Raw genomic sequence first — 15963 nt, 5'->3', positions numbered from 1 at the left:
TATAATTAGTTGATGTAGGTATAACCTCAAAAGCCTTATACCTACGATTGTTGGTGTAGGTAAAACTCTTTAAGACTATTTGAATTTGAATACTAGTCTCTTGTTTTTTTTAGTAAATACTCAATCTCAAAAAATAATTTTCAAAATCTAGTACAAAAATTGAAAAGTTCCACTCATAAATAATTTTTAAACTCACTTTAAAAATATATAAGAATAAATTGAACTATTAAAAAAATAAATGGTCAAATTGAATATAATAAAAAATGTAATGGCAAAAAAATATATCTTAGCTTTCAATTTAAAGTACCAAATCCATCACCATTATTTTACAATCTTAAATTTCGCACCAGTTCTTGAGTGTTTCTACCTAAAATTTAAAAAATGACAATTGGATGATGAAAAATGTATACTTTGTACCACTAATGTTTCCTTGTTTAATTTACATAGCCGTGGTCTTCAGACGTAAATATAAAATTAAAACTTTAACCATGTTTTAGGATAAGATAATAATCAATATCCAAACGATTTGTTTAGTATGGATTTCAACATGAATTCCACTTTTGTCCCGCTACTGAGATACTTTGGTTTTCCATTACGCGTTGGCTTCTCTTTCATAATGTGTTTCTATAACTAACCAAAATTAATGTCAATTATGCTAGATAACATTTTGATTTCAAGAAGTAACAGCCAAGAAACAAAAATGGGGATAAAAAGCCTGATTGGTTTCTTAAAAGAGATTACGCGACGAGAGATTTTTAAATTCCAGTGAGAAAATGACAAATAATCTTTTACAGAAAAAACAAGAGGCATGAGCTTTAATATTTGTTCACGCGTATAGATCACTCTTCGAGCTCTCATCCTCTCTCTTCCTCTCTCTTCGAGCTCTCATCTTCTCTCTTCCTCTCTCTTCGAGCTCTCATCCTCCACGGCCCCGTGTTAATGCTTTAATCTGTAACTCTCTTTCCATTCAGAGGTTACTACTATTGTACGTTTTTCTTTCTCACACTCTTTTTTATTTTTCTTTAACCTAAAACTCACTCTTTCCCCGGTTTCTTCAGAACTCCATTCTCGGCTTTCTTCGAAGCGTTGAGCTAAGGGACTTGAGGACTGAAGACAGAATCACTGTGAGTTTCCTTTTTGACGTTTGTTTGTTTGTTACATCAAAATTTTCGCCACTACGCAGTGGTATTTTTTTTTGAGTTTGTATGTGACTTTAGGTTAGGAAGGAAAAAAAAAAGGGATTGGAAACTTGGCCTTGGATTGCAATGTTACTTAGTATTTGTTCTGTTCAACAATTTCGCATCGTTGTATGTACTTAAAATTTGATAGAATTTAAAGCATTTTAATTGGAAAAGATTGTTTCTAAGGGAATGGGGTTGAATCATTTGCCCTAAGCCCCTAAGTTAATTTGAATTCAGTTGGGGATTTAAGTCACTAAACTGTGTTGTAGGAGATATGTTAGTTGCCTGAACCTCTGTTCATGGCTTTTTTGAAAACCTATTCAATTCACATTGTTTCTATTGGTCCAAGTTTCCCATATAGACTACACTCTGTATGATTGAATTAATTATTATTTTGTGAGAATCTTACTTTGTACTCTGTTAGATCTCTATGAAGTTGAATATTGGGATTCGGCTTTGTACAGACCTATTATTAGTTTATTATTATGTCAAAGTTAGATTACATGATTGCTTATATATAGTTAACTTAAGGTGAGAATGAAATCCATGTAGTTTTGAGCTGGTTATTAGAGAACCTAAGACCAATAGCTTCAAATAACCCCTCTAGAAAATTGGGCTCACTTGGTGGTATGTTAAAATACACATCTGTTGAAACTTATTCAGTCCTTCAAGCAAGCTGCCTTCAACACTGGTTTAAAAACTGGCAAGCACTTAGGAGAAACAAATTGACAGCTAGCACTTTTGCTGCTGCTATTGGGTTCATAGTAAAAAAAAATAAAAAAGTGGGCAGGGTATTTTCTCTGTGAATTTTCGGTTCTCAGTTACTAACTTTTACAATGAAAGCATCTTATGGTTTAGTTTGGTGACAATTTTACCTAACATGCTTGGAAGACTGTGGCTAAGATTCTCTTCCTTTTTAATCTTATTGCTTCTTGATTTTATTTCTGTGTCTTTATTTTAAATAATCTCAGACTTTCTAACATGGAATTGGATTCTCAATTATCGCATAAATTGGAAACTTTTATGTTTAATTGGTTTTTCAACTTTTTACCAATCACGTTATTTGAGTTTGTTATAACAATTCTTTATTAATAAGTTATATGGGAAACTGTTAAATTGATGTCTCCAGCTGTTAGAGAAGATTCATTCCAGCTGTTAACTGGAGTGAGACAAGCTTAAAAGGTGATAGAACTTAATATCGCATGTTTGGAACTTTTAATTACGTGCATTTTTTTATATACGTGTACGTCTTACCCAGCTTCAATTATATAAACATGCTTCTGCAGTGGTTTTATCTTCAACACTTCTTTCAAAACCAAATTATTAGTGTGATTGTAACAGACACATTTGGTCATTCTTTGAAATTCAATTGGAAGGTGACTTTTGTCTTTTAATTTCTTGTATATGTTTCTTCCTTTTAATTATGTTTCAGACATACAGAGATTAATCTTATAAAATAGGAAGATTTATTTATGAGAATAAACTTTTGACCACGTATTTAAAAAATATAATTATTTGTCCATCATATCACACAATCAAGATATTAGTAAAAATAAATTATCACATAAATGTTTTTACTCAAACAAGTAGAGGATATTTATGATTTTAATAAAGAAATTAAGGAAGAAAAGATATAGCACATTTTTTTTGTGGATTGAGGTAGCCTGCCTACCTAATTTTCCATCTAGTTTTGGGTACTTAATTATAATCACACAACCGGAACATAATGATATTAAGTTTGATCGAAATGTATACTTGATTAGTAGGTGTGTCTTATTTTGTTGTTTTTTGGCTTGTTAGAAGTATGTGATTGTTAGATGTGATTTTTTAATATATTTTTAATTACAGGCATTGGCAGAGGAGATCAAGGCAAGATATGATAAAGCAGCTGTCAAAGTTGTTGACCTGGTAAGTTGGATCCAAATGAAATTTTGGCCATTCCTACATTCCTACATTCCTATTTAATTTGAACTAAAGATATGAGAGAAGGTTAAGAATTTAAAGAAAGTTGATAAAAACTTTGTATATACCATGAAAGAATCTTATAATTGGCCCATAGCTTAGTGCATAAATTATTTCTTATTGATAGCTAAAGATGGATAGTGCCAGATGTTGCTGTCTATGCCAAGATACATATATATGCTCTACCAATAAAGTTGTAATTCTAGTTGAAGCCATTCTCCTAAGTCCTAATCACTAATTCACTATACTTCCCAAGCTTCAATAACATGATTAATATAGACTGCAAGTGTCTTTCCTTCTGTTGTTTAACGGAAAAAGGCATTGCAATATTTGACTATGAGATTATTTGTAATGCTTTGATATATTGTTGTAGATTCTTACACTTCTACAATTTGGAGGATATACACTAGTGCAAAATTCAATTGATCTGTATCGAAGCTTTGGGTTTGATACACAGCCAGTCCTCATTGGGCTCAACATATTTCAGGTACTTTTCAAAATTATGGTCTTTCCATCTAAATAAAAAAATTTAGAAGATTATCTATTATTATTTGTTAGTTTTTTTTATTCGTGAGAACAAAAGATAATTTTAAGATAATTTATCTTTCATTAGAATTTGATATTAAAAATTTAAAAAAAAATCATTGAAAACACAATCTCAATTAAATGAAAATATTTAGGTGATAATGTCATTAAATAAAATAAATTAGTTAATAATAAAAAAGGATCACCGAAAACATAATCTCAACAAACATGTGATTTATCGTAAAAATAAATAAACATGTGATTTTTTCTTATGAGATCAAATGAAGTAATCATTAAGGAAAGAATATACTATTAATTTATTGATTGACCAGTAGCTTGTTAAGCGCCAATATGCTAACCGAATCAATGATCAATGCAATTTTTTTATTTTAACCGAATCAATGATTCAACTGCTAATATATTGGTGGTTGTAGGCTTCCAGTGCATTAGACATTTAGTTATTAGTTAAAATTCTCACAAGAGTCAAAGTTATTGTTTTGGTTCATTAATGCAGAATTAGTACTCTCAATTTGGTTCTTCAAAATTACTTGTCATCATGTTAGATTTTTTTAATTGTCATTAAATTAATCTTGTTAACATATATATGCTATGCTTGTATTCTTGTGTTTTATTTTTCATATTTTGTTTCCAGCTAGGCAATTAAAATAATTTGTCCTTTTCACTGCTAACATTATTAATTTTATAGTTGCTAACACGGTTGTGATTGACTTATACCTGGATATTTTAGTTATATTAAGCACTAATTTATTATGTCTATTTTATTCTACTTTTTCAGTTTATTTTATCAAATGGATAAGAGTTGGATAGACTACAATTCTCTTAATAAAGAGAAGTATATTAGAGGAGTTTTAAACTTTCTAGATTTTGCATTTGCGAAATCGTCAAAGGATGGAAAAATTTTATGCCCTTGTACCAAATGTGTCAATTGCAAGTGGCGCTCTCGGATGAATGTTTATGAGCACATTATTAGTAATGGATTTCTAAAAGGATATGTTACTTGGATCTTTCATGGTGAACAAGTTGGCCCATCTAGTTCTTTAGATACATCCCAAGTGGAAGGGGAGTTTGATCATGACATGGATACATTGGTTCATGATGCATTCACAATGCATGAAACTAATGAGAGTAATGACACAGATATAAATATGGAGGATGGAGATTCTAGAGAATTTATGAATGGACCTAGTGTTCAACAATCTGAAGACAATAATAATTCAGAAAAGTTATATCAGATGTTAAGGGAGGCAGAGCAAAGTCTTTATAAAGGTTGTAAGAAGTTTACAAAATTGTCATTCCTTGTACATTTGTATCACTTAAAGTGTCTAAATTGGTGGACTGATAAAAGTTTTTCGATGTTGTTAGAGCTGTTAAGTGATGCATTACCAGAGGAAAATACTTTGCCCAAATCATTTTATGATACAAAGAAGATTATTTCAGGGTTGGGTCTATCTTATGAAAAAATTCATGTTTGTCCCAATGAATGCATATTGTATAGGAAGGATTTGGCTGATGCTGAAATTTGCCCTAAATGCAATTTGTCAAGATGGAAATATAACTCTGATGATGTTGAATGTAGAAAAAAGATACCAGCAAAGATTCTTCGTTGGTTCCCTCTTATACCTAGATTGCAAAGACTTTTTGTATCACCAAAAACAGCTTGTTCTATGATATGGCATGAGGTTGGTCAAACTAAAGATGGACTCCTGAGGCATCCAGCTGATTCATTTGCTTGGAAGAATTTTGATTGTCAGTATCCTGATTTTGCTTGTGACGCTCGTAATGTTCGACTAGGTTTGGCTACTGATGGCTTTAATCCTTTCAAAACTATGGCAATTTCCCATAGCACTTGGCCTGTTATCTTGATTCCGTACAATCTTCCTCCATGGATGTGTATGAAGCAACCTAATTTTATACTTTCATTGCTTATTCCTGGTCCAAAAGGTCCAGGTATGAACCTTGATGTTTATATGCAGCCTCTTGTGGAAGAATTAAAGGAATTATGGGAAATTGGGGTAAAAACGTTTGATGCATGTAAAAAAGAGTCATTCCAAATGCGTGCTGCAATTATGTGGACTATTAATGATTTTCCTACTTATGCAAATTTGTCTGGTTGGAGCACTAGAGGCCAATATGCTTGTCCATGTTGTGGTTTTGAGATTGGCTCAAAGTGGTTGCGTTATGGTAGAAAGTTTTGCTATATGTGTCATCGTCGTTGGTTAGAGCCCGATCATAAGTGGAGATACAATAAAAGAGATTTTGATGGAACCCAGGAGTTTAGAGCTCCACCTGATCTACCTAGTGGAGCTTTTTCTTTGAGACAGATGGAATATCATGGAGTTGGGGATTGGTCACCATGGAAAAAGAGAAGTATTTTGTTCACATTGCCTTATTGGCAACATAGTGTGCTCCGTCATAATCTTGATGTTATGCACATAGAAAAGAATGTGTGTGATAACATTATTGGGATGTTGTTACAATTAGAAGGTAAGTCAAAGGACAATGATAAGGCACACTATGATCTTGTTGATATGAATATTAGAAGCCAATTACATCCAAAGATGCACCCAAGTAAAGGCAAACAATATTTTCCTAGAGCTTGTTACCAAATGACTTCAAAAGAGAAAGAAACATTTTTGGAAGTTCTCAAAACAATAAAAGCTCCTGATGAATATTTGTCTAATATTTCAAGATGTGTGCAAGTGAAGGAACACAAAATATCCGGTCTCAAAAGTTATGATTGTCATCTTTTAATGCAAGAGTTTCTTCCTATAGCTATGAAAGGTTGTTTGCCAGACAAAGTGAGTTTAGCTATATCCGATCTTTGTTGTTTCTTCAAGGAGTTGTGTGACAAGGTGCTTAATGAGAGTAATTTAGAGCACCTAGAGCATCAAGTAGCTCTAACATTATGCCAATTAGAACAGATTTTTCCTCCATCTTTTTTCACCGTAATGGTACATTTGGTAATCCATTTGGCACATGAAGCAAGAGTTGGAGGACCTGTACATTACCGATGGATGTATCCTATTGAAAGGTATGAATACTTTTTAATCATTTTAAAACATTCTAGAGTTATAAAGTAAAATGATATTATCTTAATTTGTAACCTAAAATTTTCTTTTTAGGTTCCTTTTGACTCTAAAGTCATTTGTTCGTAATCGAGCACATCCAGAAGGATCTATTGCAGAAGGATATTTAGCTCATGAATGCTTGATATTTTGTTCAAGATATCTATCTAGGGTGGAGACTCATTTTAATCAATTTGCTCGAAATGATGACTCATGTTTTGTGGAAAATGTAAGTGTTTTAAATCCTAGAGGTAGACCATTGGGGAGAAAGAAGCAAGTTGGATTCAATGTGAAGAAGAGAAAAAGAGCTTCTCGGATTTCTCTTGATAAGAAAGCATTGGTTCAAGCACATAGATATGTGCTTTTCAATAGCAACAATGTTGACCACTTTCGAAAGTAATACAATTTTTTTCATGTTCATTTATTTATTGAATATTTGTATAATATCTTTCTATCAATGATAATGCTTACTTTTTCTAACCTTTTTTACATAGAGCCCATACTGATCTTATCAAGAGACAAAATCGTCGATTATCTCCATATGAAGTTGACAAAATTCATAGTAAAGAATTTCCAGATTGGTTCCGTGAAAGAGTAAGTTTAGGAAGACTCAATAATATTAAATTTTGCATTCATTTAAAATTTTAACCATTTGAAATAAAATTGTGGTAGGTTGCTCGATTGGAAGAGCAAGACAGCACTCTAGTGGCAAATGATATCAAGTGGTTAGCTCGTGGTCCACTAGAAATAGTGAGAAGATATAGCGGGTACATTGTTAATGGAGTTAGATTTCATACAAAGACACGTGAAAGGTGCTTGAAGACTCAAAACAGTGGCATTGTTGTAACTGTTAAGACATTAAGTTATGCCAGTTCAAGAGATAAAAACCCAAAGGAGGGAGAAATCCACTACTATGGTGCACTAACAGATATAATTCAATTGGATTATTCTGGAAAATATAAGGCTATACTTTTCAAGTGTGATTGGGTTGATATAAACAGGGGTTGCAAAATTGATAACTTCGGTATGACATTAGTGAATTTCAATTATTTGCAACATACAGGGAATGATATATGTGACGATCCATTTGTTTTTGCTTCTCAAGCTAAGAAAATATTCTATGTGGAGAATAAAACACAAAATGGTTGGCTTGTTGTTGTGCATGCTAAAATCAGAGATGTATATGATATGGGTGATGAGCAATCCAGTGACACGGATCAAGGGAATGAACAAGTCTTACAAGAGATAAATCATAATGATTTGATCAGACCAGAAGCCGATGATAGTGATGATATCATTGAAGTTACAATACCTATGGAGAACATTTTACCACATGACAAGGATGATAATTATATAGATGATGATGAGAGCGATGCAGACTTCTTTTGATTTGTTTTTATTTGTTCTATTTGAACATTTGGTTATAGTTTGAGTATACATGTATTGAACATTTTGTCACATTTATATACTCTTATTCCTTTCTTTAGTTTTTTGTTCTTATTATTCATTACTCTTGTATTTATTTTTTGTTATGTATAAAAATCACTCACAATATAATGATGTTATCCGTTTTTTATCAAAATTTGTTTCGTTGTTTCCTCAATAGTTTGATTCTTTGTGATTGGAGATTGGTGAAAAAATAGCTTACAAGCAATCTAAATTTGCCTTTTAGGTAATTACTTTATTCTTCTTTTATTTTTTGGCATGGTGTTTAAAAAAATCATAGTCAATAATGTAGTTATATCTAATTTTTATTTTATTTTATTTTTTGGATTGATTTATTCAGCATACTATGGGAAAGCGCAGAAAGTTGAATATCATTCAAAATGATGGTCAATCACAAGCAAAAGAGCAATCAATTGAAAGCTCTACTGAAGTGAACCAAAATAACAACTCTATACTTGAAGAAAATGCACAATTTGAAGGAGGTATAAAGATTTTATTAACTTAATTTCTTTATTTTATATTAAATTATTTATAACACAATTGTTTATTAACTAAATCAACAATCACAAACAGAACAACACATACAAGAAGATAGTCATGTTCAGTCTCATACTTCTCTTGAAAGTGCAAATGAAAGTTCAACTAAAGGTATTTATACACATATGCTTTTTTGGCTTAGAATTATATGTACAATTCTGTTTGAGTTGAATATCTTTTAGAATATGATAAGATTAAATTTACTAGTGAGTTTCTTTTTTCCATATAGTTCAAATATGTGTGTGTGTGTGTTTGATAAATGTCATATCCATGAATGATTTAGATAAAAAGAGAACCAGAGGTTATACACATATGCTAGATGTGTGGGACTTGCCAGATGGAGAATTCATACTTGTTGAAGTAGATCATTGGGGCAATCCTATGGGTTGGGAAGGGAAAACTCTACTGAATGCAATTGGGAGCTTGGTAAGGAGACACCAATGTGCTCCTATCAATTTTCTTAGCTGGAAAGACATGCCTAAGGACTATATTACTGACATGGTTGAATTAATTCAGGTCTGGTATAAAACTTTATAAGTGTTGTTTCATCTCTCTTCTTGTAAAATTTTATGTCTTCTAATGTCTAACAAAATGATCTTTTTTGTTTGTTAATGATACTCATAATAGAGTAAGTTTCGATTTGTTCCTGAATTAACTGAACAAACAAAGAAAATATTGATTGATGACATGAGTCTGAAATGGAGGCAATTTAAATATGAACTGAAATCAAAAGGATATGATGAGAGCAAAACTAAGGAGGAAATGATTGCTCACATCCCAGATCCAAGGGTTGATCCTTCTCAATATCGTGATTTAGTACATTATTGGTGTTCTGAGAAAGGGCAGGTATACATGACAATGTCACCAACCTTTTGCTAACATAACAATTATATATTATATGTTTATTTTTATTATTGACTTTTTATATTTGTTGGTTATAGAAAATAAGCAAAATCAACAAAAGGAGCCGCTCAAAATATGAGGACTTGCATTGCATGGGAACCAATAATCTTCCAAGAAGGATTCATGAGATGGTTTGCCTTTTTTATATTTTTTTATTTTTAAATTGCTTAATACAAATAGGATGATTGATCTTTTTAACTAATGTTAGACTACAAAGGCTAAGGGAGTGCAACCTTCTAGGACAGAAATTTATATTGACACTCGAACTCGAAAAGATGGAAGCATTGTTACTGAAAAGGCTGCTATTGTAATTGTAAGAATTTTAATTTTTATTTCAATACTTTTTCTTTGTTTTGCTCAATTTTCTAATAGAAGGTTATGGGGTGAGGGGGAGTAACTAATGTGGAGATGAGTTTTGTTTAGTGATATTGAAGTATTCAGGATATTGATGTATGATAATAATTTATAAGGTGTATTTATAAGGTGTATTTATGTAGGATGAACTAAAAAAGAAAATGGTTGAAGCAGAGAGTTCGCAAAATTTACAAAGCACGCAAGATTCTACTGATTGGACAAATGATATATATTCAAAAGTCAAAGGACCTGAAAAAAGAGGACGTGTGCGTTGTCTTGGCAAGCTTCCACATCAAGCAAGTTCATCTCAAAGCTCTTATACAAACAATAGAATTCAAAAGTTGGAGAATTTGCTTGGAAACCTTGTAGCTGTGCTTAAAGTACGATTTGCAGAAGATCCACAAATTAATCAAGTCTTAGAAGCTATAGATCAAGAGGTATGAATTTATAATTCTACTTATTCAACGATTTAACTATGATATGATACTTTACAAAGAAAAAACGTTCTTTTAATTTAGGTACCTACAAATGATTCTACCGGTAAAGATCATCAAACTACAAACAATCTTAGCTAGAGGTGAGTTGAAATATAGTACTATATTTTAACTATATATATATATAGAATATATCATCATTATGTTATTTTAATAGCAATTGAATGTTATAATTTATGCTTCAGTCTTGTTCCTTTTACTTGAATGATGATTTGGAAAGCCCTCGTGCAATTGGACCCTTCTTTAGGCTCTCACGGTCAAGGAAAAGATGATGGCAGCATCAACCACATGATTATTCTGTTTGTGTGCCCACTATAAATATATAATTGGGTCATCTAATTGATCTTTTCTGGATGGGATCACCTAAATGAATTATTGATTAACTGGACCAGCTTGTGATAATATATTGTTAAATTTACACGTCCCATTTTTCTTTTTTGAGGTTTGTTTTCTTGTATATGTTATTGGGTGATATATACTTGTTAAATACATACTTGAAAGACCTATGCTAAAGCAAGAGTATTTTACAATTGGAATGAGGGTGGGAAAAATGTGAAGCAGAAAAGCAACCTTATTTTCATGTGAATGTTTGGCTATTATTGTTGCATACTCATTTTGTTTGACCATTCCATGTCCTTCCTAGGTTTTAATTATTCTCATCTGCATATCAACTTCATAAAATGTAACCCTTCAACAATTTCTAATTAATTATAAGTTGATGTAATTAATTAGTTGTGCAGAAGTATGCTAGATAAAGTAATCTTTTTGAACTTTCAACATAAAACACAATCAATTTGGCTTTAGGGTCATCTTAATTACAGTTGTCATGTAGCCCTTTGAAGTATGCCATATCTAGTAAAACTAAAAGCTAAGAACAAATATCTTTCTTGCTGTGAAACAGGCTTCATGGAGTTGCTATAATTTGTTGCTTCTTAGAGAAAAAGGTAGGAGCATGCCAAGCTTATGATGGAAGAAACATCTAGTTAAAACAAGATTCCAAATTAATTGCTGCACATGCAACATTTTAATACTACTGGGCTCTTTTTTTGTTCCATGATATTACGTATAGAAGAACCATGTTCTAAAAACATTCCCTTTTTTGTTCTTAAATCTTGCCACTGTAACCTTTTTCTAGGCAAAAGTGATGTTAATATGTTAGTCATTAGTCATAACTCCACGTGATTAGCACACAACATATACATTTAATTTGAATTTCAAATTGAGAGCAAATAAATTCTGAGGTCAACCACTAAAGATATGTTTGGATTTCTTCCATTCAAAGCTCACAATCTAGTTACAACAATCACAAATTAGGCTAACAAAAATTTAATTGTATGTAGCAGGTTGTTGTAACTTTTCAAATTTAATTAAGCTCATGTATATTTAATTAAAAATTATAATAAAAAAATAATGTAATTAGGAACTAGTTTTATTATTATATGACATTTACCTACAGAAGACCGTAGGTACAAGTAAATTGACTTTTACCTACAGTTAGAGATTATAGGTATACATTAATATCTTTTACCTACACATTTAAAATAGTAGGTGTTACCTATAGTGATAGTTAAATTTGACTGTAGGTAAAAATATATCCGTAGGTAAAGCCTATAGTGACAGACTATTAGTTGTCACTGTATACCCCCTCAAAGTTGACGCAAAAAACGTCTGTAGGACAAAGTCCTTTATACATCTACCTATGGATTTTGGACTTCTAGTGACAGATTTTGACTGTAGGTATAAGTCATTTTCCTTGTAGTGATAATTATATCCATCGTGAATAATGAACAAAAAGGAATTTTCATTTGCATCATATAATTAGTAATTTATCATTGAGTTGGTAGTATAGAATTGGAGGTAGTAGCATCAGACGTAAAGGAACCAATTGAAGCAGAGATATCTTTATCGGACCTTAAATTCGACTGAATTAAGATAGGCATTGAAGGTCTCATATGCTCAAGTAAGTCATTGCCATTGAGTAGAACTACTACGTCAGACATGGCTGGCCTCATTGCAGCTGATGCTTGAGTGCACATTAAAGCAATGCCTATGACTTTCTTCACGTCTTCTACATCATAGTTATTAGGGTTTAAGCTTTAGTCCACAAACTCGAAGACCATGCCTTGCTCATACAACTTCGATGCCTGTTATAGTCAAAACCAAGGGTCATACATTAAAATGTTACAAAAAAAAACCAATTTTTGGAATAGTTAATAGGGAGTTCCTTACTTGCCGAAGAAGATATTCTTCATTATCATCATCATCAACTTTCACATCAGTACTCTTTTGACCGCTTATGATTTCTAAGACTACAATTCCAAAGCTGTATGTATCAGCCTTTTCTGATAATTGACCATGGAGTACATACTCAGGTGCTATGTATCCCCTGACGGGTGAATATAATACAAAGTCCATAATTAGTAAAACAACACTTACACATAGCATGTTATATTTTTCCCATGTAAGATTTTAATTCTCTTTAGCTACAACTTGATGCTCAAATAAGTGTCAAAAAATTCAAGCGAATGGATATGGAGCCAATACATTTTTCCCTTTAAAATTTTCAAGCCCGGGCATTGAAGTTTTACTTTCACTTACAATGTTCCTACAACTCTTGTGCTAAGATGAGATTGGTCCCCAGGTAAGAGTTTCACCAACCCAAAGTCAGAAATTTTGGGTTGAAGTTGTTCATCCAAGAGGATATTGCTACTCTTAATATCTCTATGTATGATACAAACATGAAATTCCTCATGTAAATAAGTCAATCCCCTTGCAATGCCCAAAATTATATCATACCGTTGTTTCCAGTTGAGGGAACCTTTTCTTCTTCCTGTTTTCCAAGTTTACATGCTCAAAACATTAGAGGAAAAAAGAAGAGGGTTAAAAAAGTAAAACATACACAAATCACATGTTATTTACCAAATACGAATTTGTCTAGGCTAGTGTTTGCCATGTATTCGTAAACAAGGATTCTTTGTTGGCCTTTACTGCAATAACCAAGAAGCTGAACAAGATTTTTGTGATGAACATTACTTATAAGCATTACTTCCCTTTCAAACAAGTCATCTATCTTGCTGGAATTTCCAGGAATATTTAATTTTTTGACTGCTACATCTTTCCCATTTTTCATAGCCCCCTATTAAATAGAATCAAAATTAAAAATTATCACTACATGTATAGCTTATATATAATTAATATCGTCTTTGATCTTAGCTTATGTTATGAAGATCTTAGTTGACAAGATTACATTAAAAAAGAGAGCTTAGTATTGCAATTGAAATGTGTGGATCAACTTGAGTTTACCTTGTATACAGCGCCAAAGCCTCCTTCGCCTAATTTATTTTTCTCACTAAATTTTTTTGTTGCAGCTTTCAAGTCATTATACTTGTACTTGATTGGACCTTTCAACTCAGTTGCTCCCATTATGGTACCTGCTAAGTAAAATATGAGTTAGATTTTTCTTTATAAATAAAGTAATGGAAATTATAACTTTTTTTTTTAAAAAAAAGACATGATAATTGTGTAATAGTTGAATACAAAGCATCACTTAAAGACTTTCCAAATTGTCTTACTTCTAGGAACTCTCTTGGGACTTTGGGATCTTCTAGACCAAGCAAATAATGAAATAAGTGTCAGAATAAGGAGTGCACATGCAACACCCCCGCCAATAACGACCCACTTCTTCATTAAACCCCTTCCTCCTTCAAGACACAAAAGAAGTTGACCTCAAATATTTCCAATGATGTGTCCATTCAAGATGTTTATAATACAAAAATGTTAGTAATATATTTTTAACATATTAATTAAAATTTAAAGTATAATTTTTAAACAATGTTAATATAATCTTGTTTACAACACATCTCAATGAATCATAAATCTTATTAGGTACTATTATATCTTTTAACATAATTATTATAAAAATTAATAAATTCATCGTATATTAATATGTCAATTTAAATTTGATGAGTATAAATTTTTTTTACAATTTATTATTTTCTCTAAACTTGTTTGGACAAAGAAAGTACGAAATTATACCTAGCTCTTTAAAAAGAAAAAGTGTTGCTTAGAAAATGTTGTCATTTTCAATATATTTCAAATATTAATATAGTGTTTTCAAAAAGAGATGGCACCACTCTAGCCCATTTTTATTCAGTCAAGTCAACATCTATTAAATGGAGTAATGACATTTGTACCTTGTTTTAAGAAGGGGCTGATAAAAGTGGTTTGGTTATCAGCAAAGAAAGGTGTCTCCGAGTATCTCATAAAGCACACAGGAGGATTGACTCCCCTACCATTTGTATCTGGAAGACAATCTTGTATGCCGCTCTGTGCAATTGACAAACAATTCGAACAAGTGTCTTGTGTGAGAGTTTCAGCACATTGTGCAATGGCATAGATTGTAACACCAGCCACTTGTGTCTTGGTAGCTGTAAAGTAGCTACTAATTTTGGGTGTTGCTATTTGTAGATCCATCAGCACTTGCTGTCCAACTTCACCAAAAGCAGTGCTTTCATCTGCAGTCTCATTTCCACATATTGTGTGGCTGATAGAATTGATATTCTGGTCCAAGAACTCATTGTTCTCGTACCTCAACAGTCAAACACATTTGAAAGCATCAAACAATAAGTCAATTAATATTAGTTCTGACTTAGTTTTTCTTGAACTGCCAACCTACATGCATGTTCTTCTGATGAAAACAGATCTATGATAAAAAATTTCTTTCTGAGCTTTTGCTACCCTAATATTTCAAATGTGTATTTTCTGCAAGTTGTCAGCATGCTTCTAATATGATTCACTGTCGATTATGAACACCATATATTTGTTTGCTATTTATCTATTACTTCCTCCATTACATAAATAAAGAAAAACTAATATATATATATTGATGAAAGAAAATAATAATTTTATAAAATTAACCTTATAATTATTAAGTTAAATTCTTCATTTGGTTCTTATAGTTTCATGATTCTTACTTTTTTAGTTTCTTTAATTTACATTTTCTTTTAGTCTCTGTAGTTTTGAAAGTGATTTTTTTAGTCCCTATAATTTCATGATTCTTACTTTTTTAGTTCTTATAATTTTCAAATTATAGGGACTAAAAGAGAATTAAAATACAAATTATAAGGACTAAAAATAACACTTTTAAACTACATAACTAAAGAGAATTAAAATGTAAACTATAAGGACTAAAAAGATCACTTTCAAATTATAGGAACTAAAAAGGTAAAAATCATAAAACTATAAAGACCAAATAAGTAATTTAACCTAATTATTATATTTATAGATTTTGTAACTCATATATTAATATTATAAGAAATATAGGTAAAAAAATAATTTATGTTATATTAAAAAATTAAAATAATAATTATTCTAAAATAAATGATTTTTTGATACACGATCATTATTATGGGAGAGAAAGAATATTATGTTTGTGTTAATATGTTTTCTTAGAGTTTAGGAATATGAATAACTTGG

The 15963-nt window shown here is 31.3% G+C and overlaps 3 protein-coding genes, 2 long non-coding RNA genes and 1 pseudogene across 5 annotated transcripts; 4 read left to right on the top strand and 2 right to left on the bottom strand.

Annotated features, from left to right (window-relative positions):
• The first annotated feature begins 302 nt into the window (after positions 1–302).
• LOC114374422 lies at positions 303–3594 on the top strand. Its single transcript, XR_003658562.1, has 4 exons — positions 303–985; positions 1059–1124; positions 3030–3089; positions 3517–3594. It is a non-coding gene; the product is annotated as an uncharacterized LOC114374422 (long non-coding RNA).
• A 1039-nt stretch (positions 3595–4633) lies between these two features.
• Positions 4634–8143, top strand: LOC114373214. The gene is made up of 4 exons (XM_028330734.1): positions 4634–6720; positions 6812–7150; positions 7249–7348; positions 7427–8143. The coding sequence occupies exons 1-4, from the start codon at positions 4634–4636 to the stop codon at positions 8141–8143; spliced, it is 3243 nt and encodes a 1080-aa protein (XP_028186535.1).
• Positions 8144–8301: 158 nt separating this feature from the next.
• LOC114373213 lies at positions 8302–9829 on the top strand. Its single transcript, XM_028330733.1, has 7 exons — positions 8302–8426; positions 8541–8682; positions 8774–8848; positions 9021–9253; positions 9365–9583; positions 9679–9771; positions 9821–9829. Exons 2-7 carry the CDS (start codon positions 8547–8549, stop codon positions 9827–9829), a joined length of 765 nt encoding a protein of 254 aa, XP_028186534.1. The 5' UTR covers positions 8302–8426; positions 8541–8546.
• Positions 9830–9882: 53 nt separating this feature from the next.
• LOC114374421 lies at positions 9883–10795 on the top strand. Its single transcript, XR_003658561.1, has 4 exons — positions 9883–9953; positions 10138–10431; positions 10513–10571; positions 10674–10795. It is a non-coding gene; the product is annotated as an uncharacterized LOC114374421 (long non-coding RNA).
• A 1460-nt stretch (positions 10796–12255) lies between these two features.
• On the bottom strand, positions 12256–13617 carry LOC114374418 (annotated as a pseudogene).
• Positions 13083–14961, bottom strand: LOC114373212 (cysteine-rich receptor-like protein kinase 2). The gene is made up of 4 exons (XM_028330732.1): positions 14682–14961; positions 13792–13919; positions 13408–13624; positions 13083–13318 (listed from the first exon to the last, which is right to left on the bottom strand). The coding sequence occupies exons 1-4, from the start codon at positions 14959–14961 to the stop codon at positions 13083–13085; spliced, it is 861 nt and encodes a 286-aa protein (XP_028186533.1).
• Between the last annotated feature and the right edge of the window lie 1002 nt (positions 14962–15963).

The sequence above is a fragment of the Glycine soja genome, chromosome 11 (assembly GCF_004193775.1).
Source record: "Glycine soja cultivar W05 chromosome 11, ASM419377v2, whole genome shotgun sequence".
NCBI classification, from domain to species: domain Eukaryota; kingdom Viridiplantae; phylum Streptophyta; class Magnoliopsida; order Fabales; family Fabaceae; genus Glycine; species Glycine soja.
Note: the sequence above shows the minus strand (reverse complement) of the source record. Positions and strands in the feature narration are given on the sequence as shown.

What these genes read in the sequence shown, in the direction of transcription:
- LOC114373214 (XM_028330734.1), top strand. Translation starts at nt 4,634, where the DNA reads ATGAATGTTTATGAGCACATTATTAGTAATGGATTTCTAAAAGGATAT. An exon ending in AATGTTGACCACTTTCGAAA is followed by an intron (nt 7,151 to 7,248) that starts GTAATACAATTT and finishes TTTTTTACATAG; the next exon opens with AGCCCATACTGATCTTATCA. An exon ending in CAGATTGGTTCCGTGAAAGA is followed by an intron (nt 7,349 to 7,426) that starts GTAAGTTTAGGA and finishes AAATTGTGGTAG; the next exon opens with GTTGCTCGATTGGAAGAGCA.
- LOC114373212 (XM_028330732.1), bottom strand. Translation starts at nt 14,961, where the DNA reads ATGGATCTACAAATAGCAACACCCAAAATTAGTAGCTACTTTACAGCT. An exon ending in GCTTTGGCGCTGTATACAAG is followed by an intron (nt 13,625 to 13,791) that starts GTAAACTCAAGT and finishes TCTATTTAATAG; the next exon opens with GGGGCTATGAAAAATGGGAA. An exon ending in CCTAGACAAATTCGTATTTG is followed by an intron (nt 13,319 to 13,407) that starts GTAAATAACATG and finishes CTTGGAAAACAG; the next exon opens with GAAGAAGAAAAGGTTCCCTC.
- LOC114373213 (XM_028330733.1), top strand. Translation starts at nt 8,547, where the DNA reads ATGGGAAAGCGCAGAAAGTTGAATATCATTCAAAATGATGGTCAATCA. An exon ending in AAATGCACAATTTGAAGGAG is followed by an intron (nt 8,683 to 8,773) that starts GTATAAAGATTT and finishes AATCACAAACAG; the next exon opens with AACAACACATACAAGAAGAT. An exon ending in AAATGAAAGTTCAACTAAAG is followed by an intron (nt 8,849 to 9,020) that starts GTATTTATACAC and finishes TGAATGATTTAG; the next exon opens with ATAAAAAGAGAACCAGAGGT.